The following is a 26945-nucleotide window of genomic DNA, read 5'->3' on the forward strand; positions in this document are numbered from 1 at the left end:
GATCCTAAAGCGACTTTGTCCAGCTTGTCTTTTGGTCATAATAGGGCTTTTTTTTTTTTTCTCTTTTCTTTAGTAACATGAGATATACAGTGTCTTTTGAAGGATGCTTTACTTACCTTTTGTATTACTAGAGCATCCCAGTTTCACACAGCATATTAAAAGAAATGTCCAAGTGTACATTTATATCTCCCTAAAATTTCTTCTTCTTCAGCTTTGGCCCCCCACTCTTCAATATTCTTTTCCAATTTTTGTTCTATCACCAACAGATAGTTCTGCTGACTATTTAGTCAGTTCACTGTTATAGCAGCACTGGATGCAAGCTTCAGCAAATCTATTTAAAAAGTAAATAGGAAGTGTTTTGAGCATTTAAGAGTAATAGGAAATGTTCCAGGCAAACATCATAAAACCTCCCTAAAAATAAGTAGTTTAACCTTGTGCATGTATTGTCCATATTTCTACCTTTACAGTATAGGTTCAGAGTCTTAACTTTCAAACAATACAGTGCTTTCTGCTGTTTGGGAGGTTTGAAGACATTTCCTTTTCTAGTGATGGTTCAATATAGTCTGACAGACATTCCCCATTCTCTTTACTGGTTCACGGTGTTACTGAGTGGCATACAATTTTAAGCATAATGAATTCAAGAAAGTTGTAGCATAATTTGATGATTTAAGAATCTTCATCCTGATTTTAAAAAGCAGGACTTGGTGTCTTGGTACAATGTAAATTTGCAGGAGTTAAGATTGCAGAATTTCATTCAGTATTTTTTCTTTGCAATGGAAAAGATTTTTTTCCATCTGGTAAGTTGTCTCAGTTGTCCTTATCAACTTAAAACAGACAATACATCAGGTGTATCCTGTGTTGTGATACTTTGGTGATTTTGATACTGAGAAGTCAAATGATCCATCCATGATAATGCCCACCATCTGCTGTCCAGGGAGGATGGAGAGCAATGAAAATGAGAAATAGTAAAATCTCAGACTCACTTACTTGGTGCAGACTCCCTCCAGCAGTCCACAAATCTTATTCAGGCATCTGGCAGGGACTTGGCAGCTTTACAGTTGTGGGAAGTGACAAATGATCGTAGTTAAACTTATGCCTAGCATTCTCTTATTTTTTCCAAAGATAGTAAAATAGTAATGTGGTGCCCGTTTGCAGGCATGCATCTATGTATAGCTTCAGATGCCCCCCCGCCCCCCCCAAGCACTTAAACTGCTGAGAACATCATGCATGGGCAAACTGTAGTGCTAGTGAATTTGGAATTGATCAGACTCCCACTCTCTCAGCTGTTTCTGAAGATTTGGTGCACTGTGTTCTTTTTCCTTCTCTGAATGGCACTGAGCATTACCAGTAGTAGCATCATGAGTTACTACTACCTCATGCTACATTAAATATCCATTTACTTATTTTTCTTGCAGTGAAATAACAAAAGAATTGCTTTGTGTGATGAGATTAGTCTCTTCACTGCCTGTATATGTTGTACAGCAGTTGTGCAAAGCTGATTGAGCAAGCTCTCAAGTACAGGAGACTAAGAAAGTGCTCTCTTGTCCTCCCACTCTCCCACCCCAGGTTACTTGCCTGTTTCTGGGGTTTTGCCTTGCATCGGTCCTCTGCACAGTCTGGGAGGAGCACTGCCATGCAAGCTAATCATTCCCTCATTGCTCTGCCTGAGCTGCTTTCTTCCTTTTTCTTTTTAAAACCTTATTTTTCTGTTCCAATTACAAGAAAAACTGGTTTTGTATTTCGGTTTTGTTACCGAAATACAAAACCAAATGGTTTAGCTACAGCTGGGATTTTTCTGGGACTGATTAGATGGTGTCTTTACCATACAATCTACATGAGCCAAAGGCAGTGATTTCATGCCTGATAGGCATCATAGTCAAGACATTGGTGGAACTCAAAGCTGTCTATGGACACATGCAGCTAACTTTTCTTTTGTTTCTGTCATTTTATTCCCTATCTGAAAACACCACTACATCCAAATTAGATAAAAACAATGTTCTTTTGCCCCTCATGTGCTCCTTACAATTTCCCTCTCAGATCTGAGAGGTTGTTGGCAATTTTGTACCCATCTGTATTTTCCTTCTGTATTCACCTCTTCACCATCTCTTCCTAAATATGTTCTTTCTTTCACATTACACTGTGTGAAACTAATGCACACTGCTGGGTAGTAGGTCTAAACTAGCTTAGACCTCTGTAATCTCATTTTCCTTTCTTCACCCTTCAGTCCAGCCCTCTCTCCCCACCTTCTTTACATTGATTCTTCTTAGATGACAAGATAGTGCTTGGAAAAGAGGTTGGGCATTTTTAAAAGGTTTATTATGTGGAGTAATGCCACACAATACAGAGGAAAAACTAGTAATATTACCTCATTGTAAAGAATTTTACCATAACTTGAATTTATGTAAAACCCTTGGTAAAACAAATCTGCATCCTATTTCTTCTTGGTTCTGCATCCCCTCCTTCACTTGTTGTATACTCGACTTTAGTTTGTTTGCTTCTGTTGGGCTGTCAGGCAGCCTCCAAGCAGTACCTGCTTTGCTGTCCAGAGACTAGCACATACAAATATTTCAGTCCAAACACTAATATCATCTTATTTACTCAGTGATCTTGTTATTGTGCTAAAATGTGCAAAACTCCATGCCTGAAGGATTGAAAAAGGTCACCCTTAACAGGGGGCACTTGAATAATCTGTGGTCCTTTCAGTGCCATTCAGTAGATGCATCCTGGAGGTCCTCAGTCTCTTTATTGTTTCACAGTAAAGATACAAATGACCAACCAGACATAACTTGTGTGGTGAAAATGGATGGATGGGTTGTATATAAATATACCTCGCCTTGGTAGCAAGAGATCTGTTTGCCTCTGGTTTAGACAGAACCTTTTCCTCCTGGAGATCTAAGGATCCATTATCTAAACCCACTGTGCAGGTCAATTCACACACTTGCTGATACAAGTTACAACTTCTCAAGTGCTTCCAGAGATGCGTGGCTTCCGTTCTGAGAGAGTGTGCACCTACGTTGTTCTTACCAGAAATATGTTTTGCATCAGAATATTCATAACATAAAACAACTTTCCAGAATGCAACCCTTTTCTTGAAGGACAGGAAGCAGAGCTTCCAAATAATGGAAGCTTTCATTTTCCAGCTCTCTTGTGTGGATTTAGCCACTGACTTAACAGTGAAATGACAAGAGGTTTCTCTTGTCTAACGATGCATGATGTACTTACAGAGCTAATGAAACATAACTCTGCAGACACATAGGGGAACTCAGCACTTTTTCCCACTTTCCCTCCCCAATTTTTCCCACCAGTGGTGTGTCCCAGGGGCTGGACACCCCCCTGCAGGAGGGGGCACTGCCCCTCTCGCCCGACAGGGGGCGCCAAAGGGCCGCGCGTCCCGCGCTGCCGCCTCGCGCCTGTTGGGTGTTCTGTGCACACTTGAGCGCCTCGTTCAGGTGAACCCGGCACTGAACCCGGCACTCGGGACTGGCCTGTGTTCGTTCTTTTCTGTTACGCTGGGGGCAAATCTGGCCACCTCATGGCAGCTATTGCCTGGTGTTTTTGTCTTAGGCAATGGCCCAGACCCTTCAAAAGCTTGTCTCTTCGACCTCATGCAATTGCTCTTTCATGCAAATATTTATGTAATCCTATTCATCTATAATGCTATACTGATTAATATGAGTGTTCCTTCCCTTTCTTAAACATGGTGTAGTTAAATTTGTAGGCTTCGATTCATTAATTCTTACGTTTTGTGTTTCAACATGACTGCACTGCTCTCATTTTTCTTTTCAATGGTGTGATGAAGCGGTCACCCTTCTTGATTTCTCTTTCTCTTTACAGAAGTGCTTTATTGTTAGCACAGAACTCTTATTCATAGCCACCTCTAGCTGGTAACCTGTATTTCTACAGTGACTGCAGCACAATGATATTGTTTCTGTGCTTTGGCAAAGAGCACAGCTTTTCCAAAATAATGGAATATTTTTAGCTGGCCTACATTTGTTATCTGATGTCATACAGAATGAAGTAATTAAGTATTTAATGCTTTTATGCACTAAATTAAGCTAACTAGCTTTAAGAGAGCATTTTCACAGAGGATGTGTTAGCAAGAGAGCACCTGTACGGTAAGGGAAAATGTAGTCAAAGTACATGACAGGCAACCAAGGTATGGGAAACTATATTTGATCCTACAAATGCTGTAAGTGACACATTGCTGTTTTGAGCTAAACAGCTGTTTTCTCATTTTTATTTATTCACATTACTAGATTTTTGTAAAGCAAAAAGAAGAAACCAGTTCCACTAATGCAATCATAACCAGCCTAGGTTCGTATTACCAAGAGGGCTTTGGATACTCCTAAGATGTGAGCTCAAACAGAGGCATAAGCATCAGCTTCAGTGTGGAGCAAGCCACACAATTTTTTTCCCCCTTGCCAACAGATTGCACGCTGCAAGGCAGTAGTGGTGTGCTGTATTATGTAAACCCCGTCCACCCTTCTTTTCTCCAAGACCTCTGTTGCTGTTTCCAGGATGGCAGTATAGGCTCCAAAGTGGCACTGAATTTGAACAGTCAGATAGAATAGGTGAAAACTGAACTTGCTGTCTTCTCTTCTTCATGGCCCAAAATGTTACCTGATTTGCCAAAGCAGAGATCCCTGAACTCTGTAATCAGATTTTCTTGTGTATTACTTACTGACAGTTCCAAGTACACTCAGAAGCACTGATCATTAAGCCTATTTCTCCCTCCTAGTATACTTCTCCCTCTTCTCCCACTTTGGCTCACTAAGCATTCTTTAAGAAAAACAATGGATATTCACTGCACAAGAAATACTCAGATAATACTTTTCCACAGACTGCCAAAACCCATCATTTTCTGTATTCCAGATACAAAGTGTTAAGAAAAACTTCATTTTCAACAGAAAATTAATTTTATTACAGTAAGAAAATACTTCCATTGTGAGGTAATTATTAAATTACTGTGAGGCTCTCAAATATCTCTTATTTCTGCTTTTCTGGTGTGAAATATTTGAATGAGTAACATTTCCAAGTCTGAATCTTTCTCACTGATGTTGGAAAGGAGAGTTTTCTATACCACATATGATACTTAGCTGATGAATCAATGTATGTGGCAGGTACCACATATCTTGGAGGATCTTACTCATGTTGTCACATAATCAGTTTCATGGCATTTTTCCTAACAATTTCCCCACCTGAAGAGTTTAACAGGAAATATGAGTTTGGCCAGGATTCATTCTTAGGAAGTACTAACAGACTAATTATCTAGCCTTTTCCTTTTTTGTGATATCATATGTTTTCTGAAACTGGCTGCCATCATTCTAGTTAGGTTGGTAACTAATAGTTGTCTGTGTTTCCAGTAAATACAGTGTTCACTGTTGAGCTCTCACAAGGGAAAGCTGTGTGAAATACAGTTCTTTTGACCATTCTTAGGATATCTACCTTTTAATGTAGGCAGAACAACTATTTCAAAGTAAGTAGTTGTACACAGTGTGTAATTCATGTTTTTCCCTCTTGAAAATTCATTTTATTCTAATCATACCTGTGCATTTCTTGAATAATTTAAAAGCAGAATGTTTAAGAATGGATGTGAGAGTATCCTCACACTAAATGAGAAAAGCCTATTGCTAGTCTGAGTTTAAGCCTTCATATGCTAATACTTGCCTTTCTGTTATCATTAGCAGAAATTTTCTTCAGATCTTTCAAGACGAAGTTCTTTTTTGACATTATTGTTGAGCTTTCAAATAGTTTGACATGTTCTATGTAAAACCAGCACAGTCTTCTGAAGTTGCCAAATTAGTGATATTAATGAGCTCCTATTTTTAACTAATAGTGGCATCCTATATAAAATACTTACACTTAATGCAATTACAGATTGCTCATGTTTGAAACTACAGGTTATCAACTTATTATTGTAGCTGTTTGCCATTTATTTTAGTCTCCTGCTGCTCTAGTACGGGGCAACTCTGACTTGAACATTCCTCATCTGCCAAAATGTATGTATCTTGTTTACCCCAGAGCTTTTTCTTTAAACTGGATTATGTAATAATAGTTCATGGCTGAATATTAAAAAGCAGAACTCAATTCTGTTTATGCTGTGATATGTATAAGGAAGAAAAACCTCCTCCCCGCCAGTGGTATGGCAGGATAGAAGATTTGGGCTTTCTTAGCCAAAGATCTGATGAAGTAAATAGTTTCCATTTCTATGTGTACATACAGATATTATCTTGCAAGATTTGAAAGACACTCACAGGAGACAGATGATGGAATGACTTTTTTCTTTTGTCTGAGCCATGTGGCAAAACTTGCATTTCTGCTCTGCTGAGCAAATAAATCACTATCTCAAAATCCAAGTGGCTTAAAATCACAGAAATTACTTCAAAAAAACCATCAGTGGCATCCAAATAGTCTTGTTTGTAAATAAATTTAATTCACACATCTAGAATAAACAGAAAATCCACTGTCTCCAGTGTTGTGGGACAGCACCAAAACTGGTTATAAAAGATCCTGAGAATAATTTAAAGTGATTCCATAATGTTAAACAACTTGGGTCTCCCCATGTCATATGTGCAAATTCAGAACCCTTTGAATGAAGCTGCTACTGCAGTGCAAGTAAAATGATGGTCATACTGTTCAAATGTAAATACTAAGCTGAACAGATTTTAAATTCCCATTGGCTGGGAAATGTAGTAATTCTAGAACTTCAGTGAAGGTACTTTGATTTTATACTAACATAGTATAGCCCTTGGTCTCTTATCTTCTCTAATGTATGCTGTGCAGCATTTTAATGTTGCTCAGGAATAAACAGAAATATCAATCATACTTTAGCAAGGCCTAAAAATACTTTCTAGTCACATGGACTACCACAAAAATACTGAAAATGGAAAAGGACACAATTCTGATTTTAGTAGTCAGCTTCATGGCCATGCTCATGTATGAAGAGTGTTTCTTGAAAAGTGAGATAACACTTGAAACAAAACACAATTTATTATCATAGAGTGTATAATAACATTGTTTCACAAAGGGACTGTGTAAATAAAGATGTAGACTGAAATTTTTTGGTAAGTTATTATAATGTAAGTTTAAATATCTTAGATGTCAGTGACCAAAGCTGAACTTCTAAACAGGGTCCAAACTGTCTCTGATGGGGCAGCCAAAATTGCCAGTAGTTTCTATACATCTTGACTGTTATGAACCTGAGATCATATCAAAGGACTGTGAAATTACTTAAAATAATTTTGCATTAGGTTGTGTGTCAAAGCTGGGTATTGTCTGTTTGAACATCTATGCCATCTACTTACAGCACATGTAAGCAAAACATAAATGTAATATGTTACCTCCTCATGGAGAACTTGAGATTTAATGTGTTACTTCTACAAGAATCAGTGAGTCATCTTATTTCCTTACTTTCTACTAAAGTATAATATAGAGGTAGTTTGCACTATTCTGCCTTGAAATAATACAAATATTCTCTTGGGTACCTTGTTTAACATGTATCTTATGGGTTAGAAGTGGCCATTTTGTTTGCACAACTTGTGTCAGAAAGTAGATTTAAAAATATTCAGGGCTTGTTTATGTAGATATGGTAGTGGATACTTTCCTAATTATTTTTACATAATTAGATGTGAATTAGTCTCTTTAAAATTGTTTCAGGTGTTTCATTTATTGTTTAATGTTTGCCTGCATCTCTTTTTTTCCTTGTATGTGTGAATTATAGAACTGTACAGATACGTGACTGGTACATGCTAAGCTCTCTAACTCCACATACTTAGCCAAAATTCACAAAGGAAGTAAAATGTTTTAATTTCTGCTTTACCTCTCTATTCTTCTCCGATGACACTTGAAGTTCTGTTAATGTATTTTTATCTTCAAAAGTGAAGCAGCTCTTTAAGTATTCCTACAGCTTCATGTCTACAAAATTATACCAATAGAAAGGCACTGCCAGAGGGGCTGGGCCTCAGGTACGGTGTGTTATCTGATGTTTAGAATTTAATAGGGAATGTTCTGCTTAGTTGCAAGATTTTCAGGCCTTGTGCAGGGCTTCATCTGTTGGACTCCCCACTGCAAGCAGGGGTGAAACAGTTGCTCCCTTATTCTTCTGGTTTGGGAAGGGGTCTCAGAAGGGGAACTTTCTGCACCTGCTTTTGAAGCTCAGGGGCTGCCTATATCCTGGCTCATTATGTATATCATCAGATCTTTTCTCCCTGCTGTGCTAGCATGCTTTGGCACGGCTGAGCTCAGCAGCCCCCAGGGCATCCAGAATCCTCCCGTGCCTCTGTTCACAGGCATGAGGAGTCTGAAGTGCAGACATGAAGGGCAGGACATGAAGTGAACCAGGACAGGCTACTGCCAGCAGTGGGAATAACACTATGGAAACATCCTCATTTCTGTTCCAGGCCTCTTGTGTACTTATTTATCAAAATGCTGGTTTTCAATCTTAACAAGATTGTTGTTTGCCTGTCAATACTAACATGCTGGTTAATTAAACTTCATTGAGGCAAACAGTTTGAATCTGCATCCCTTTGGTGCGTTAGATTAACTAGAGATTGACACCTGTGAACACCTGAATGATATATAGTACCTGTGCTTCAGTGTCATTAAAATTACCTCATGTCTTTATTTTCAATCACCGCTGTATTTATTCTGAGTGCATAATAATTAGTTTTCAGAATTTGCAGTGTACATCCCCAGGCTATTTTCTGGATATTTATGCAATTAGTTTAACGAACTTTGCTGAGGAGTTGCTATGTGATTAACAGTCATTACCTTCTTATATTGCCAGTTTTACAAATTACCTACAGATTTCATGTTCTGCAATTAAGTTTTCTTATTCGCTGCATAAAGCCACAACATTTTTGTGGTGAACTCGCCCCGCTAACGAACAACAAAGGCATGCTGGTTGTGCTCGAAGGGTGATCCACTGCGATCCTCCGTCTCTTGACAGCAGCTGCCGGAACCAGCGATGCCAGGGGAGCTGCGCGTGGTTTCCCGGGTTTGTCAGCAGCACCTTCCTCGCTCGGGCTCGCGGGGTGAATGGATCGGCGGGGAGGGAGGGAGGGAACACGCCGGGTCTCGATCTGCAGGGAGCTCTCCGAGCCCCGCGCGCCCCGCGGGTTTCCCGCAGCGGCGGCAGCGGGAGGTTTCCCGGGGCGCGGGACGCTGCCCCTCCCGCGCGGGGGCGGGAGCGCCGCCGCCTCCGACACGGGCGGGTCCGAGCCGGCCCGGTCCGCGGGGTCACGCTGGCAACGAGCATTCCCAAGGCGGGAAAGAGGGGATAAGCCGCGGCGGGGGTAGCGACCGGGGCTCGTTGCTAGCGGCGTGGCCGCGGCCGGGCCCGTCCTCCGCCGCTCGGCGGTCACCGCCCGGGGCCGGACTGCAGCGGGCTCGCCGCCTCCCCCGCGCCGCCGGCGGAGCGAACCACTGCGGCTCGCCGAGGAGGTGAGGCACCTGTCACCGGCGGGCGGAGGACAGGCGGCGGCCCCGCGGCGGGCGGTGGCGACGGCTCGGGGCGCGTCCCGTGGCGGGGGCGCAGCGGCCGCGGCTCGGCGGCGGGACGGGGGCGGCGGCAGCGCGGCCGCGGCGGGCGCGGCGCATCATCCTCCCCCGCGACGCGGGTGTGCGCGCGGAGCCGTGTCCGTGCCCCGCTGCCGCCGCCGCTGCCTGCAATGGCGTTGAGGCGACGCGGCGGCGGCTGCTGCCTCCTGTCAGGAGGGCGGCGGCAGCGGCAGCGGCCGCGCTGCGCAGAGGGAGCGCGGGGGCAGCGCTGAGCCGGGCGGCCGGGGGAGCCCGTCGCGGCCGTCGGCTGGGTAAGGCGGCGTGCACGCCCGAAGGGAGAGGCGCCGGGCTCCGCGGGGAGCAGCCTTGGCATCGTGCTTTTGTTCCACGCGGGCGGCTGCCCGGGCACTGCCCCGCCGCAAGGTGCTGCCCGGGAAGCCGTCGCGGGGATCCAGCGCTGTCCACTCGGTTTAACTTTATTGCCTTCTGGGGGAGCGGCGAGTCTCGCCGAGAGCCGCTGCCGTGTGGGCTTTCAAGTCGCCCGTGGCGACCGGAGGGGCGTGGGGTCTCCCGGCGGCGGTACCAGCGCCGTGTGTGCGGCGGCCAGAGCGAGGCGGCCCCTACTCGGTGGGAGCGGCAGGGAGAGGGCTGGGGAGGAGGAACGGAGGGGAAGGCAGAGCGGTTTGGCTCTTGGGCGAGCGCCGTGCTGCCCTTCGCTGGGCTGCGGGGGCCGGGGACGAGCCCCTCGGGCCAAGGGGTGGGAGCGGGTCCAGTCCCTGGCTCCTTTTCTGCATCTCCGTGTTGGGCATCTCCAGGTTCTTCCAGATGTTAAAACCGCTGCCCGCGACAAGGGGCAACTTTCTCTAACGGGATTTCACTTTCTTTACCATGTCAGCTGAGGATGTTAACTTTGGGTGCAGTGTTTTGTATTCCCTTGAGCTGCTGTTTAATCTGCCTTTCTGAGCGTGTTAGCTTTGATTGTATTTCTACCGTTATGTTTCTTTGAGAGAGGGTTTGTCTTGCAATGCCTCACGTTTCATGTCACGTTGCCTTTCTTTTGCATGCATATTTGTGCCATGTTACTATACTTGTGAACGATGTGATAATCTGTTCTTTCGCTGTGGAATGATGATATAGGTTGTAAATTTTGCAACAGTCAATTTGAAAAAGTTTGTGATGGCAACTTTTCATGTGTCTGTGCAGCATTGGGTTGGATTTTTGGGGAGAGGGGTTGTTTGTTTGTTTTCCCTTTTACTATTTTTTTGTAAAAGTGTCAACAGTTAAGTGGAAATTGACATTTAAAGTACTTGACATGGTTCAGAAAACCCTCTTTTCTATTGCAGGTTAAATCAGCCCTAGTTCTTGAGTCCTCGGTCATGCTGCTTTGCTGGAATTGACCATATAGGTTTAGATCTTCTGTCGAGTATGGCCCTACTTAAGTGCAGTGGCCCCTGAGGAAAAACACTCCTCAAGCAGAAACTCAGCTGTGACAAACTACTGAGAGCGGTACCACAGAAACTATGCAAGCAGGTTTTGTGGTCTTGGAGTAAACATGATGAAAACAGAGTCTTCAGGAGAAAGATCAACCCTCCGAAGTGCCTCTCCTCACAGAAATGCTTACAGAACTGAGTTCCAGGCGCTGAAAAGCACCTTTGACAAACCAAAATCAGATGGAGACCAAAAAGCAAAAGAGGAAGGAGAGGCCTCACAGAACAGGGGAAGGAAATATGGGTCAAATGTCAATAGGATCAAGAACTTATTTATGCAGATGGGCATGGAGCCCACTGAAAGTGCTGGAGTTGCCCCTAAAACCAGGGGCAAGGGTGGCCCTCCATCACCTCAAAGACGAATTAGGCCCAAAGAATTTGTAGAAAAAGCAGATGGTTCAATTGTAAAGTTGGAATCATCTGTCTCAGAAAGGATTAGTAGATTTGATACTATCCATGATGGTCCTTCCTATTCCAAGTTCACTGAAACTCGGAAGATGTTTGAACGAAATGCTCATGAAATGGGACATTCAAATCGCTATTCCCCAAAGAAAGAGAAAATCATTTCCAATGAGCTTCCGGATGAGTGGTGCAGCTCCAAGTCTCACAGAGGCAGCACTGATTCACTGGACAGTCTTAGCCCAAGGACAGAGACCGTCTCTCCAACTGTGAGTCAGCTCAGCGCAGTTTTTGAAAACACTGACTCACACAATGCAGTCGTTGTGGAAAAGTCGGAAAACAACGAAGAGTACTCTGTAACTGGTCACTATCCACTCAACCTCTCATCTAGTGTCACAAATATCTCCTCTCCAGTTGCAAACCTTGAGGGTTTCAGTCCTTTGAAAGAGGCCAGCACGTGGTCACCCCCAGCCAAACAGAGTACAGGCGTGATGTCTGGTGAAAGCTCTCAGCAAACCAGCACACCTTCAACACCAAGACAGAAAGTGTCCACAGGCACTTTGGCAGGTTCAAAAACAACTGAAGAAATAAAGAAGAGCACAGAGGCAAGTGATGATTCTGTTGAGGACTCTGCAACAGATCAACAGGATTTGGTTAGTGTGCTTGACAGTGAAAGGTCTGTGGACTGTGCTAGAAGTAAGTCAAAAACAGAGACAGGAGTTTTGGTACAACAAAAGGAACAGTCAGAAAATACAGAAGGTGTCTTTGATCGATCTGAAGCTGCAGAATCAACGAGAAATGTAGCTTTAGGTGGTGATTTTGCCACAGATGGGATTTTAGATGCTACTGAGTCCCAATATGATGAGGCAAGTGAAAAAGATATGCCTGAGGATGGGAATAATTTTCAGAGTTCCCACGTGTACATGCACTCTGACTACAATGTGTATCGAGTACGATCCAGGTACAATTCTGACTGGGGAGAGACAGGTACAGAACAGGATGATCTAGATGAGAGTGATGAAAATAACTGTTATGAGCCTGATATGGAATATTCTGAAATTAATGGATTGCCAGATGAAGACGAAATCCCAGCCAACAGAAAAATAAAGTTTAGCCGGGCTCCAATTAAGGTAAAGTTTCTTATGTCTTTTTTTGCAGTTGGTTCATTTTCAAATGCAGCTTTATTTGAATGAGATTTTGTCATCTGATTGCCTCTCTGAAAAGATTGCAGAGGATCTTTTGATACATGTTTTTATTGCAGTCAACCTGTGAACATAAATGAAGTAAGGCGGCTGAGCTCTGATGAACTCATGTCTTTTCGTAGACTTCTTGGTGTCTGACTAAACCACCAGAAACTGAGAATGACAGCTGGGTTTGTGAAGTTTGAGAGTTTTATCATGCATGGTGAAATGTTGATATGGGTATTAGATGACCTTTGTGCTACTGGTTTTGTTTCATTTGAAATCACAGTTTCTTTGGGTTGAGTGGCTTTTCCTGAGCTCTTAGCTGATATTCTTTAAAGTACCTACCCATATTTAAAGACTGTGTCATGAAATAGAGTGCGATTCTGTAGTAGAGGACTGTTAATACTCTGTATCTCAATTGGTATCATCTTTTCTAGTGGTATCGTCACTTTCTTCAAATGTTTAAAGAGTATGTTTTTCTGGTGTATCTTGGTGCTACAGAAAGGTGAAGTGAATTGACTGAAACACCTGATGAAGGGTGTTTTTTTGCAGAGCTGTTATTATTTGATTTTGAGTACCTTGAAATTACAGCCAAGAATGTTGTTTCCAGTAGTTTTCGGTGCAAGAAGGAATAACTAGTCAGTAACTAGTCATGTTCTCTTGTATCAGCTTTTCACTGCTGAGTCTCATGTTTAAGTAATGAAAGTGTTTTACTTCCAAGCTCGTTTTAGTTTGTGTATGTGGTGGCTTGACCCTGGCTGGAGATGCCAGATGTCTCAAATGGACAATTCAAAAATGTAGTAATTTTTGCAGAAATGGCTCTTGAAACAGCCATGTATCATCAAGCACTTGAAATGTAAGCATTTAAAAATTAAAAATGTGTAATTGAAGTTCACTATATTTATTGTGTGATCTTAGCAATGAAAATTACTAAATCAGTGGACAGAAGTTGCCCTATTGAAGTAATGTGATTTACAAAGTCTGCGTTTACACTGCCTGTGGTTTAAGGTAGGGTAAGATGGATATTGTATTACAAAATTTTCATCTGAATGAAACAACCAGGTTTTAACGTCTGTTTATTGTGGGGTGGAGTGAGAGGAATGATCCTTTGTTCTTCGTGCTTCAAAAGACCATTTTTTACACTGAAACAAAATATTCCAAGACAAATAATGTATGTTTGTTAATTTTGTTTTGGTAGTTTTTTTGTTTTTGTTTTATTCAGACTTGCATCACGAACCAAAAAGTTTAACAGTTTTTGTGCTCCCTTTAGATTATTCCCATAAATGACCTAGGTAGTTTTCTTGAATTTTTGGGGAGAGGTGAAGTAGAGAAGATTTTTATTACAAAGAATTATCAAAGTTGTTCCCCCCACAGTGCCTTCCCTCTCAGACAGTACTGACAGGTAAGATGATGTTCTCCCTTGTGGAAGGTCTGCAGTTGTTTATGGTGGTTGCAACAGATGATAAGCCATAGTGACTTCACTGCTTTTATTCTTGAGATTGTCCGATTTTTCTGCTGTTTGAAAGAGCTAACAGTGACATTCTTACTTCAGTACGTTGCTGTTGTTGGTCTCAATTGTGCTGTCATGCCAAGTGCTCTAAGAGTATTTTCTCAATTATTTAGTTATAAATTTTTTTTTTGAGATTTTCATGCCATGTTCGTTTCAGATTACATATTATACACTAATAACAACAGTCCATCAGGAAAATGCTCTAAAAGTCATTTGTTTAAACAATAAAAGAGGACATTTGTCATGGGTGTAAGCATCAAGCAGTCTTAACAAGCTTATACAAAGTAAAAGAATCATTGTTTTAATTATTCTAGCATTTTTATTGTAAATAGGAAGAAAACAGAGTAAAAGCTGCTCAGGGAGTGAACAGTGCAGGAGAGATTGGGAGGTTTGGGAGATCCCCTGCTTTTCTGTCTCTAGTGCCTCCAGTGCATGCAGTATTTTAGTCATGTGGGGAAGCGGAAGTGATACCATGTGGAAGGCTTGCATTGGGAGGAAGAAGTGCAGCAAAAGTTGTGGAAAATTAAAAGTTGCTTCTTGAGCCTTCCTTCCTTTTCTCTGCAATGCTCTGTAGTTCCCTCAGCAGTGTCAGGTGGTGTAAGCCCGGGCAGGCTGCCAGTGCCATCAGGTCGCTGCTCGGCCACGCTGCCAGGGGCAGGGACCTGGGAAGGGCAGCTGTAGAATCCCCTGGTGGGTACTTGTGGCTTGCAAGTCTCTGAGCTCCTGCACTCCTTCTCCAGTAGCACTGCCAATTCAGCATAGTGCCAGGAGGTTGTGAACTGGCTCTGGTAAGAGGTTTCTGCCCAGCAGATAGGTATCAGTAAGCAGTGCAGGTGGCACAGGGGTTGCACAGTGCTAGTGGATGAACTTACCCAGTCACTCCCTGTACCATCAGTTACATGGGGATGATGCTTGCTAACTGAATAGGCAGCAACTACTTAAGAATTTTTCTGTTCTACACAATTTTATGTTTTAGTGGCTATAACCGGTTTTCATTAATACTTTCCTGAATGTCACCTCATGCATGGAGTGATTGAGGGAGAGGAAAATGAAAAGCAATGTAGGGGTATTTTTTTTTAATTTTTGAAAACTGATTTCCCTTTATTAAAATGAAGGAGTTTGTACTTAACTACTCTGCTAGATAGCGGTGTGTGAAGTGCCACCCAAACTAGATATGTAGTGCTCATTTTGCAGTATTGTATCTTCACTCTCCTCCTACAGGTAAGCTCTGAAATAATTAACAAAACTGGCATTTGAATGTGTGACCTGTGAAATCAATGGGTAGTTATTGCTATAACGTTGGGACTTGAAGGTCTCAAGAGGTTTATCTAAACATCTTTGGACTATTTTTCTATATGATTTTTCAGGGAGACTTGTAAAGGAACATTCATCCCTCTAAGGGAAATGCTGGGGACTATGAGAAGTAATGAAGTATAGGCAGAAGGATGAATAAATAGAATCTTACTTGTCAAACTGATAAAGACTGAATTCTGCATGTCTCCCAAGCAGGAGGACAACCCAGTTATTGAGAAACTTGCTGTAAAGAGCAAAACCCAAGGCAATGCATGCAGGAAATTCCAATCTGTGACAGTCTGTAATTTTGCTATCAGAGATTCCATTCTCTATGGGCCATTTGCCCTGGTCTAGGATTATGGGATATATTTGCTGATCTCATCTCTGTTGAAAGTTCCGTTGGGAGTAGGAGACTGCCTAGAGGCCACTGTAGGCTTGGCGAGTTTCTAGGTATTTGGAGTTGGCATCACTGGCATGAATAGTTGTGTGTGTCTATGGGAGCTTTATCAGCACTGGTCTGCCCTCATGATACGGTGTTGTGTTGGTGCTCAGGGATAGAACTGAAGCTGTCCAAGCAGAGTGTAAGAGGTGAAAAAGATAAGTAAATGCGATGAGGAAAAAAGTACCCTTGTTTTGCCAGGGATGCTTTTCTACCAAATAACCCCACAGACCCAAACCAGCAACTTGGTGATTTATTGCTCTTTCATTGAGTTTTGCAGGGTTTCCTGAGACTTGGGTTATTATGCCACTTCCTGAACACTGCAGGCTAGTTGGACATGGTTTGCCAGTAGTGCAGAATGCACAAGCTCCTGGCTTTCTATGCTCTAGCAAATGAAAATGTATTGATTGTCCAAATCATAGTCCTTCCTGAGCCATGCTTTCTCTGTCCTGAGTAGACTTAGGATGGAAATGTTCACCTCTTCTCTCTCCAAGTCCAGGATTTCTTCTGCCTTGATAGCTGATGGCTGCATCTTCAGTTAGAACCTGTTTTCTGGCACCGGGCACATGTTAAGCCATTTAAAGCTGTTAGCAGCAATTGGTGTTGCCTGCTGAGTCTCGTTTTGCAACCTTCTGCTCCTCTGCCTTGGTCCTACCAGCCAAGGGCTTGCGTAGTATGTGATCAGACCGTATGGCAGACAGCAGGTGACTTGTGATGCTGCAAGGGATTTTAGCCCAAGCTGCTCCCTCAGTTTTCAGCATTCCATAAAGCTTCATTATGGTGCAGTGGTGAAGAGACATCTCTGCAGACTTGTCTGAGTTTTGGGGTAGGTGGCAGAGAGGGTAACATGAAAGGAAGGTATGTAGCAAATGGCTCTTCCATGCTTCAGCTAATTCAATATAATGGGATTATAATCAGTAGTGCCTGTACCTTATATTGTACTTCCTCTCTTCTGTCATGTGGCGTGACTGAATTTTATACCCCACAACAATTCAGTTTTCCAGATCATGTTTTGTTCAAATGGTCTTCAGGAATTGGAACTTGTGCCTCTCTCTCTCTCTCTCTCTCTCTCTCTCTCTCTCTCTCTCTCTCTCGCCTTTGAAGACATTTTACCAGCGCTGTGACTGTAGTTCAATGTAGAGTATAAATGGCATTTTTATTTAACAGTTGTTTGATTTTTTTTTTTTAATGAACTATGTGGTGATTTTTCTTGTTAAAAATCAGTTCAAGGAATGAATCTTTCTTTTAGTTATTCTTCATTTCTGTCACTAAAATCATGGAATCATAGAATGCTTTGGGTTAGAAGGGACCTTAAAGATCTTCTAGTTCCAACCCCCCTGCTATGGGCAGGGACACCTTTTACATCAACGCTTTGAACACTTCAGGGATGGGGCATCCAAAACTTCTCTGGGTAACCTGTTTCAGTGCTTCACACCCTCACAATAAAGAATGTTATCTTAATATCTAATCTAAACCTATTTTCCATTTGAAGCCATTCCCCCTTGTCCTTCACTACATGCTTTTGTAAAAAGTCCCTCTCCATCTTTCTTGTAAGCATCCTTTCAGGTACTGGAAAGCTGCAGTTAGGTCACCCCTCTTTTCCAGGCTGAACAATCCCAATTGTCTCAGTCTTTCCTTGTTGGAGAGAGTCTCTGTTCCTCTATCTTGATGTCTCTCTTCTGGATCTGGTCCAACAAGTCCATGTCCTTCCTGTTCTGGGGGCCCCAGAGCTGGATGCAGCACTCCAGGTGGGGTCTCACTGGAGAGGAGCAGAGGGGCAGGACCTCCTCCCTTGTCCTACTGCCCACGCTGCTGGTGTTGCAGCCCAGGGTACAATTGGCTTTGTGGCCTGCAGACACACATTGCTGGCTCACGTCCAGCTTCTCATCCACCACCACCCCCCAAATCCTTCTTGGCAGGGCTGCTCTCGATCTGTCCATCCCCCAGCCTGTATTGGTACCAGGGATTGCCCTGACAAAACATATTCAGGAATGTAAATAGTGGCAGAGAAAGAATCTGAAGCAATCTGACACCAATTGCTTTGGAAATATTTACTCTAAAATATTATTGTTCTTTGTTTGGTAAGCATCAAAATAAGGTATGGTAAAAAACATTTTTGAATTTTAATGTTTTAAAAAAAGTATTTGCCTGATAAAATGTTTAGTATTGTATTTACCTGTTGCTAAATTGTTGATGAACTATTTTGGATCATAGGGGTCATAAGAGAAGGTTATCCATCTGCAGTCATTGTACAGTCCATGGCTTCAAACTTGCCATTGCTGCTTTCGTGTTTTAAGTGAATACTGAATTGGATTTAGGTGATCTCCAGATTTTCCTCCCACTGTCAGTGAGTCTGTGTTTCTATAAATAAGGTAGTACCAGTGCATGTTAGGATATGTGTTTCAGGCCAGTGTAGAAGATAGGACTTGCAGAAAGATCTTGAGGCTATGTTAGACTTTAAATTATTACTGAATCTGAGAAATTTGTCTGCTTTTGAATGGGTTGATTATGAAAGTTTACTGATAAAGAAATATGTGTAACTCTTTCTGAAATCACTGAACGAATATTTTGCTTTCCTTAAATTTGGTTGTCTACTCCATTTCCTGTGTCCAGGTGTGCGTCTCAAACACCAATAGCCAGCTAGCTGTGGAGCCAAGGATTGTTGGTAATAATACACTGTAAGAAAGAACAGGATGTGACTGGAGAAGGGGGCCATATGGATATAGGGCAGCATGTTTCTGGGACAAATGTTCTTGTTCTGGCTTCTGGAAATAACCAGAACACAGTGCAGCACAAGCACAGGGCTGAGGTGGCATGGCATGTCGACCAAAGGCCGACCGAGTAGCAGGAGATTAAGGCCACCAATGCCTTCCAAAGCCCTTTGACCCATTTCCAGAAAGGTATAGAAGATTGGACTGCACAAGATCACTAATTTGTGTAGAAAGCAAGAAACTTACCTCTCGGACAGGGAACACTTACCTGTAAAAAGGTACCCCCTGAAGCCCAGGGTTGCACACCCAGGACCATGGACATCCCATCAGCCGTATCAAGGCTGGAGCCAAGACTGGCAATCTTTCTCTCTCTCCTTTTCACCACTTGCCCTCCCCATTAGCCCCCACAAACTTATACCAATTCTATACTAATAAAACTTTGTAAGCTTTTGTGGACCCTCTGGCTTTTGTTGCAGAAGCACCTATGAATCTTGGGTGTCCCCTCCCCATAAGGATGGGGTGCTAACTTTGATTATTTGTAAAAGTTAACAGTGTAAAAAAGCAGGTTCTTTGTTCTGGTGGTAGGCTATATAGAGCATTTCTGAGACCTGGTGTCTTATTTCAGTTATATTTTTATGAAAGATATGTTTATGAAAGGCAGAAGAACCTTATACATATATTTGTCAGGGAAAGGAACAAGTAAATATTAAGGCTTCAGAGACTGAATGCTGTCAGATAAGGAATAGTGAAAGGATAAAGCATTCCAGAACAGGTTACTCTTGGTTTTTAGAAGGTCAGTGTGTTGTGCATGGATATCTCATATTACTGATTTGGAATTTTATACCGGCACTGGATGAGTCTTTTAGACATAGTAATTTTAGGTGCAGAAGAGCTTTTTTGTATTAAGTATACATGGAATTATTTGAGTACAGTAGAGGGAATAAAGTTACTTGCCTGCCACAGTGTGCTCTGGAGACTTTTAAGTCTCGTATAGGTCATAATTTCACTACTAATACTAAAGATCAGTAATTCTTGGATGCAATGTTCACACACAGTTCTTCAACTATAAAGAAAGAAACAAAGTTGCTTTAAACTAGGTTTCATAAGCATGGAGGGCATTCTAGGCAAACTTTGCAGAAACCAAGTTTGGAATGAAACATTGGCATCAGAGATTTATGTGGTTTAGATTGAAATGGGTTCCAATTAAAGTTTTAAATGTCAAAAATGCAGACTGAGAAACTGTAGGGAAATGGTTTGAAATTAGCTGAACCACAGAGCAAAGGGAGCTCTTTGATTCAGCATTAGAAAAAGTGCGTAGGATTTGCATCCCAAGAAAAAGCAGAATACACAAGTAAATGAGTGCAGACCTAATCAGAAGAAAAGCCAGCCAAAGAGAACAACATTAGCTAGCCAAGCACTTGGAAGGAGTGCAAAAGGTGGTTCAAAAATGGGTTCAGAAGCCTTAAATGTGAATAAGAAGTTGCCAGAAGTCAAGCTGAGTTTGGTTTTGTAAAGGAAAATAATCCAAGTAGTAAAAAGCTATTTCTTCATTAAAAATTAAACAAGAAAGGAAAAGTGAGTGTTATGCAGTGAATGCAAAGTTATGATCAGAGTTATCATTCCTAGTTTATATTACTATTTTGCCTTTATTTTTGATGCAGTTGGTCATGTTGATAATGGAATTGGAATTGAGTGAAAAAATGTATACAGATGGAAACTCTTACCTAGAAATTCTTGTGGAAATTAAGAAGAAACTGCTCCGGTTTGTATGGGGCTGGGTCAAAGAAGTTGTGTTCTAGAAAAATCTTGTACCAAACATTTCAAAAGAAACAGAACACCAGCAAAATAGAGGTGGTATTAACTGCAGAAGAGCAAATGCAATTTCAGAAAGTAGAGAAGAGGTGGTTCTGGCAGCCTGGAAATTACTAATTTTTTTTTTCTTTTTCCCCTGTAGTGCAGCAATTCCAAACACTTTTAAAAGAATCGAAGGCAGGGAGGCAAATGGAATACATGCAAATGGATTTATCAGAGGGTGGTATATGTCAGACTAAATTAGGATCTGCCTTTGATAAGATAAAACACCTTGTTAAAGATTTCAGTAGTTCTGTCTCAGAAAGTTGAAGCACACTAATGACACTTGCTTTTGATGAAAAATGGGGAAGCCTTATGATTGCATAGGATTACAGTACAATACAAGTGACTGGGAGGACCTGAGTAGTGGGAATGGATTTATGAGCTAAGAACCAGTAAACTAGTGACTCGTTTGTAGGGGACAGCTGCGAAGGAGAAAGCCACTCAGTGCCTTGCTTGTGCAGAATGAGGGCAGCAACCGTGGTGTGACGCAGCTGTGAGGAAGAGAAATGGCATTCTAGATACATAAAGCAAAATATTTTGGAAGGGACAGGGAATTGTGAGTGTCATTTTATAACTTGCTAAGGAGACTTTATCTGAAATATGTCTGGTGGATTCTGCTTAAGGCAAGTGAGTTTGCAGGAAGAGCAGCAACTTGGTGTTCTTGTCTGCCTTTTTTTTGGTTGAGTCTATCATAAAACAGGGGCCTTAAGAAATTTGAATTGCTCAGTGAGTGATGACAAAGCCTGAAAAAGAGCATAGTTAAATCTCTGGTATATTCATAAAGAAAAGGTACCTGAAGACTAAGAGGCAGCATTCCACTTTTAAGGTGGAATTGAACATTTTACAACTAAGATTAAAGAATTGTAATAGCAGGCACTCTTTTCCTGTGTTCCTAATAGACTACTGTGTTGTCTAATAGTATCTATTAATTCTGTTAAGTGTTGCAATTTCCTTCAGCACTGTTGGAACTTGCAGGCCACAAATGATCTATTTTAAAAAGTACCTGACATTCCTGTAATTAAACTATACAAAGGAATGGCTGTTATTCTGTGGTGTCCTTTTTTATATAGAAAGTGTTCTAGTGAGAGGAGCTCATTGTACTTATGTAATAAAGTTGATTCAAGAGACTTGGCAGATCACAGAGATGCTTGCATATGATAAAGTCAGTGGAAGATGTGAATTCAGAATTTATTTCTGAGATTCATTTGTGTTATTACACATACTGCTGCGCTTCTTAGTCTGTGCACATCTGTACCTTATGGTGTTTCTCTCTGCAGTTTCCATCTGCTTTGATGTTCAGCGTATAATCTCAAGGGCATAAGATGCTGGTTCACATTGAAAGGATATCTTCTCATGTTCAGTCTATGCTGCATGTAGACCTAGGGGCTTTCATTTGATAAAATACCTGTATTTCAAATACTATTCACATTAATTTTTTTAAAAGCAGTGTTATCAAACTCAGACTTTCTAATTCATCTAGATCATGGCCTTTTTGATAAAAAATATCCCAGTTCTTTATCTAGCTTGTAATCATCTTTATAAAGTTGCAGACATCTTTAAGATAGACTGTGACATATTTAGTACTGACATACTTAGATTCCTTAGATGTGTAGAATCTGACATACTCAATATTTACCTATTAGCTCTGCCTTCTTAGAAGCCCAAAGATATTTGCTCATTAATGTTGACTTGGGTGATTGCCCAGTAGATTTCATTGTGTTTAAACAGAATACTCAAATTATTTTAATACTGTATTTTTCACAAGGGGATACTAGAGAAAACTCATTAATCCACAGGTTTAGAGCACTCCTGAAAAAGGTAATTCAACAGTGCAGCAAAGTGCACCAACACAAATGAGAATGTTTCAGTGTGATGTTTGATAGGAGGAGACTGCCAGACCATGTAGCTCTTTATCCCCTTTTGCCCAGCATTTTTCTCTGAAGTAGTTGCTCAGTTTTATCTCTTCTCTATTAGTAGGTTGACTAAAAACTGCTCACTTGGTGTTTTGCATATTTCCTTCATGTTTATATTTAAGGTGGAGGGGAGAGAAATACCATGAAACAGGGGCACTTTTTTCACCCCCCGCCCCTTTCTCTCTGGATGGTCCATAAAGCACTCTCCAGGCTTAACAGCTGTAGATCCAAAATAACTGCTGAGACTTACTGTGGGTTTACTGGAAGTGCATGACACCGTCATTACCAGTAAATTTTGACAATTAAAAAGGGGAAGATTTTCCTGACCACTCTCATAACTACATTGAAATGACTGACTTGATTGGTGAGGGGAGAGCAGTGCTGCTGGAAGCTAAATCTAGCAGTGAGAACCATGGGAAGTTTGCAGGGATGGTGGTGGAGCAGTGGGGTCTCCTATCCCAACTGGGTGATGGGGTGGGAGCACAGCGTGGATTGGAGCTTGGTCGCACCCAGCGTTGTTCCCTGGCTGGGTTCTGCTGCAGCTTTCATAAGCCAGTGGTACTTGCTGGCACTGCACTTGCAGTGTTTCGCATTCAGAGAAGCTGTAGGGCAGGTTTGTGGCGTTTTTAAAGAGCTAGACACTTCTGTCTGCATCGGTAGTCCTTCAGTATAGCATCAACCAAAATAGGCAGTTGAAACCCTTCTTATCAGTTTGGTCCACCATCCCCTGAGTGATTCTGGACACTTCCAGGGCTGCAGTTTTCTGATGGCCTAGGACATAATTTCCTCTTTTATCCTCAATTTTTTTGTTTTCTAGGGCTACATACTTAACATTTTATGTTACATTAAAAATTAGAAAAGAAAATAAAGCTTTTTTACTTGACAGTTTATTTTTTTATTGTTTTACATACAGCACATACATCACTCAAAAGAGTTTTTACTATAGTACTGAGTTTATTTTGTTGAAGCATTATATGGGGATTTTGTTTCTTGTGTTTTATTATTTATAATTAGTAAATAATGTGTGAAATATATAGCTTCATATCCGTAGAGACTCTGTAAATGCTATTGATTCTCTGTGTCTTATTCTCTCCAAAGATCTTTCTGATGTCATGCTTTGCTTTTCATAGCTTACTTCTTTATTTTGTGTGAGACACCAAAATCTAGATGTGCCATATGTTCTGTTGCACTTTCCTTTAAAACTGTGGCTGACACCTGAGAGGAGAGAAAGTGTTTTCTCTGGTCTGTGTTGTGTGGAGTATCTACTTCATCTGGCCAATTTATAGGCAACTCTGCAGCTCCCACTTTTAGAAGATACACTTGTACACCTAGAAAACTAAGAATTAAAAGAACTAATTTATGTATGTAGATACTTGACTAGTAAGATATTGTAGTGGTAATTCATCAAAAGGCTTTGAAAGATAAATTTTTTACTTAAAGGCTCTGTAGTTCATTCTTATTTGATAAAAGTAATGCTCCCAAGGATATGGGGCTTGCTTTCGCTGCAAGAATTTTTGCAGTGCAGGGTAAACCTGCCAGGACGGTGTAGCAAAAATGTCAGTTAAGGGTAACCATGGCATAACTTCTCTCTGGTATTAGTTATTTTTTGTTCTCTTTTAAACAAGAGTGGTACTATAATCATTAAATACTAGATCAAATTCTTTGTCTTTTATTAGCATTGGAATTCCAAGATACAACATCACTTGGTGATTTGCTGAATAATAGTTGTCATTTAATGTCTGTCTGGGATTACTTTGAAAATAAAGGTCAAAATTTTAACTTTTGTCACACTACCTAAAAAAACACTAGCTGTGGAACAAAAGGAGGACTGTTCCTGATAACCCTTTCAGACCTCAGATTTTACCAAGCTCCTAAAGTGAAAAAAATGTAGTTGTACAATAAATTAAATTTGAAGTATCTTACTTAGAAAGAACTGCTTCTGCTCATATCCATATTTGCGTATTTGGTGTAGACATCAGTCTCACCATCAGAAATAAGGTATTTTTGGGACTTCTTTTGCCATGCTGCTGTCATGAGCTCAATCAGTAATTTAGTTTAGTAGTATGGATAGCAGATTTCCAGGAGTTACACCAGTGACTCTGATTCAGTTCCCTGAGCTTGCAGGCAAGAATTCCTGAGGGCCAATGATGGGGTATCAAACCGAACTGCACTGTACTATAGTAGGCAAAATATTCTGCATAAGAATGACAGACGGTGGTGCTGAAAACCATCATTGCAGCATCACTGAGTCACTTGTCATTTTCTGCACCATTTGGTTAGCACATTTGGAATAAAAAATAAGGTATCGGCATGCACTTAAAGCAGTTGGACAGACATGATTATGGCAATGACCTGAAGTGCACAGATAACTAATTTTTCTGCTCTTATGTTGCATTTGGCATCAGGAGAGCTGCAAAACTGACAGACAGTGCTTCCTTTTCTCATGGATCTGTGATGGCAAGTAAACTCAACAGCATGGGAAAATTTGGAACAAACCCCTTTAGAGAGTGGTGTAATGTAGCAAAATAAGATGGCACTTAATGCTAAAAAGCTTGTCAAATTGAGATGGCTTAGGGGAATCTTTCTTAAACGTAGAAGAATAATTATGATTATTAGAAGGTGAGGAGAAACCATTGCATGACTTGCCAGTGCACTTGCCGAAAAGCCTAGCAGTGAGATTGTAGAGTATTTTTTAGCTAAGATGATAGCAATTGCAGGCCTTTCTTCTGTACTTCAACTTTGTTTCCCCAAAACAACCAGCCCAGGGAATTGCAGTCTAAAAAAGTGCACTGAACATGCAGTCTGCTGTTGAATTGTACTAAGTGCTAGTGGGATGGCCTCTCCGTCCATGGAGAGTTGTGTCAGAAAATGTGTGCTCCAGGTAGATCTCTAATGAAACAGTGAACTGATGCTTTGCTGGAAACAGTTTCAATATCTGTTAATATTCCAAGAGATGCAAAGGTAATTAAAAAAGGCAAATTACTTAAAGTTCCTAAGTTTCAGTTCTTTTGATCTATAACTGAAAAAATCTTGCATTTTTGGGTGACAGTGTTGAAATCCTGCAATTTTGGGTGCCTTCAGTTGAAAGCAGTTCTTGAGTTTAATTACATTAGTCAGTGAGTCTCCTTTGTTATGACAATATCATACTTCTGTAAGCTGATCAATTTTATACTTAGAAAAATTTGGCTAGCAGTTAGTGGAATTTCTTACTTGCTGGTCTTAGAGTGTATGTGTATCATCTCATGAAGGCTGGCAGCTTTTCAAGTGTGTTGCAAATCTATAATGAAATTGTATAAAAAAGTTTGTCTTGTCCATACAGTTAATTAAAGGACTTGGAGAAGGGTTAACCATCTTTGAAATACATACTAAGGAAGGAGTCTCAGACCTCCATGATTTTCTGGAAGAACGTCTACCTAAACACTACCCTGTAGGTTACATTGTGTTCTTCCATCCTTTCAGTTGAACATGAGACCAAAAGTACTGTCTGTACAGAATGAACCTGCAGATCTTGGCATGAGAAAGAACACAAGGGCAACTAAGATGGTGTAGCTTAATAGGTAGACTGTTCTCCATGGCACCGAGGGCAGCTTTGGGATCTGAGATGTGCTGAAAGACTTGTTAAAATGAAACTGATAAGGAACAATTTAAAAAGAGATTCTTGCATGTAAGTGAAATTGAGTATTAACTCCCACACACTGGGTGAGTGTTCTAAGCACTTGGCCTTTTATAGGAAGTGCTCTACTGTCATGTCTTCCTCTCCTGGATAAGCTTTCATGAAGAGAGTTAGATCTTTCTTGTTTTTTTGATCAAATGAGACAGTCGCCTGCCTTCAGGAGGCAGTTGTAGGCTTTGAGCCCTGAGTAAAGGAGGCATCTGTGCCACTCTTACTAGGGCTGGAAGAAGTCAGAGAGACCGCAATACTTAATAAATTGATTCTTGACTCCAGGCAGAGCCTTGGTCGATGTTTGTGCTTACTCTGTAGGGCAGCACTCCTAAGCCAACTTCATTTCTGTTTGGATTCTGTGAGGGTGTTAAGTGTTCAACTTCATGCTTTTACTTTAGTCAGTACATAAATGTTGTGTTTTCCTTTGACCAGTTGAGAAGGCAGTAAGTACTTTACTGAATTGCAGTCCTCAGTTAATGAAAACAGATAGTATCTGTTTCTTAAACCAGACTCCTCTTCGGGATGCTTTACCATTCTGTTTTCTTCAGTCACAGTATCAGTTGAAACCTGTTTTTTTTTTCCTCTCCCATTATGCTATTTGAAAGTGGTGACTGGGAGGTGAGAAAGGCTAACATTTAACCTCACTACTCTAAAGCAATTTAAATCTGGAGCATTCCTCAGGAGAGAGGATAAGAGCATAGTTAAATAAAACATCAATGAATAAAGAAATTAGTGTAATTTTAAAACCAGGCTAAGCAGGATAGGCTTTCTTATTCATGTCTTGAAGACATGGGCAGGGCCTTATAAAGGTATTCATTTTGTAGCTAGAATATCTCTTCATCTACATAATGAATATAAATAAGCACAACAGATAGTAGTAGGTAGAGAAACAGTCAGAGGAAGATGAAATAGTGTTCAGTTATGCAAAGGGGATTAGTGGAAGAGAGAGGAGTAAAACTAAGACCTTCAAATTTTAATGGAAAATAAAAACTG

The 26945-nt window shown here is 41.2% G+C and overlaps 1 protein-coding gene across 7 annotated transcripts in view; it reads left to right on the forward strand.

Moving 5' to 3' along the window:
* Positions 1–9187: 9187 nt before the first annotated feature.
* The window catches only part of PPP1R9A (protein phosphatase 1 regulatory subunit 9A), a 135786-nt gene continuing 118028 nt past the window's right edge, over positions 9188–26945 (forward strand). For 3 of the 7 annotated variants that reach the window (XM_071560731.1, XM_071560734.1, XM_071560735.1), the window contains exons 1-2: positions 9534–9809; positions 10842–12514. In XM_071560731.1, coding sequence (XP_071416832.1) covers positions 11051–12514 — 1464 coding nt within the window. In that variant the 5' untranslated portion in view covers positions 9534–9809; positions 10842–11050. Of the gene's footprint in view, positions 9442–9533; positions 9810–10267; positions 10314–10841; positions 12515–26945 lie in introns of those variants that run through there. The other 4 variants (XM_071560736.1, XM_071560737.1, XM_071560732.1 and 1 more) reach the window with 3 other exon arrangements.

Source organism: Pithys albifrons, chromosome 7 (genome assembly GCF_047495875.1).
Source record: "Pithys albifrons albifrons isolate INPA30051 chromosome 7, PitAlb_v1, whole genome shotgun sequence".
NCBI classification, from domain to species: Eukaryota; Metazoa; Chordata; class Aves; order Passeriformes; family Thamnophilidae; genus Pithys; species Pithys albifrons.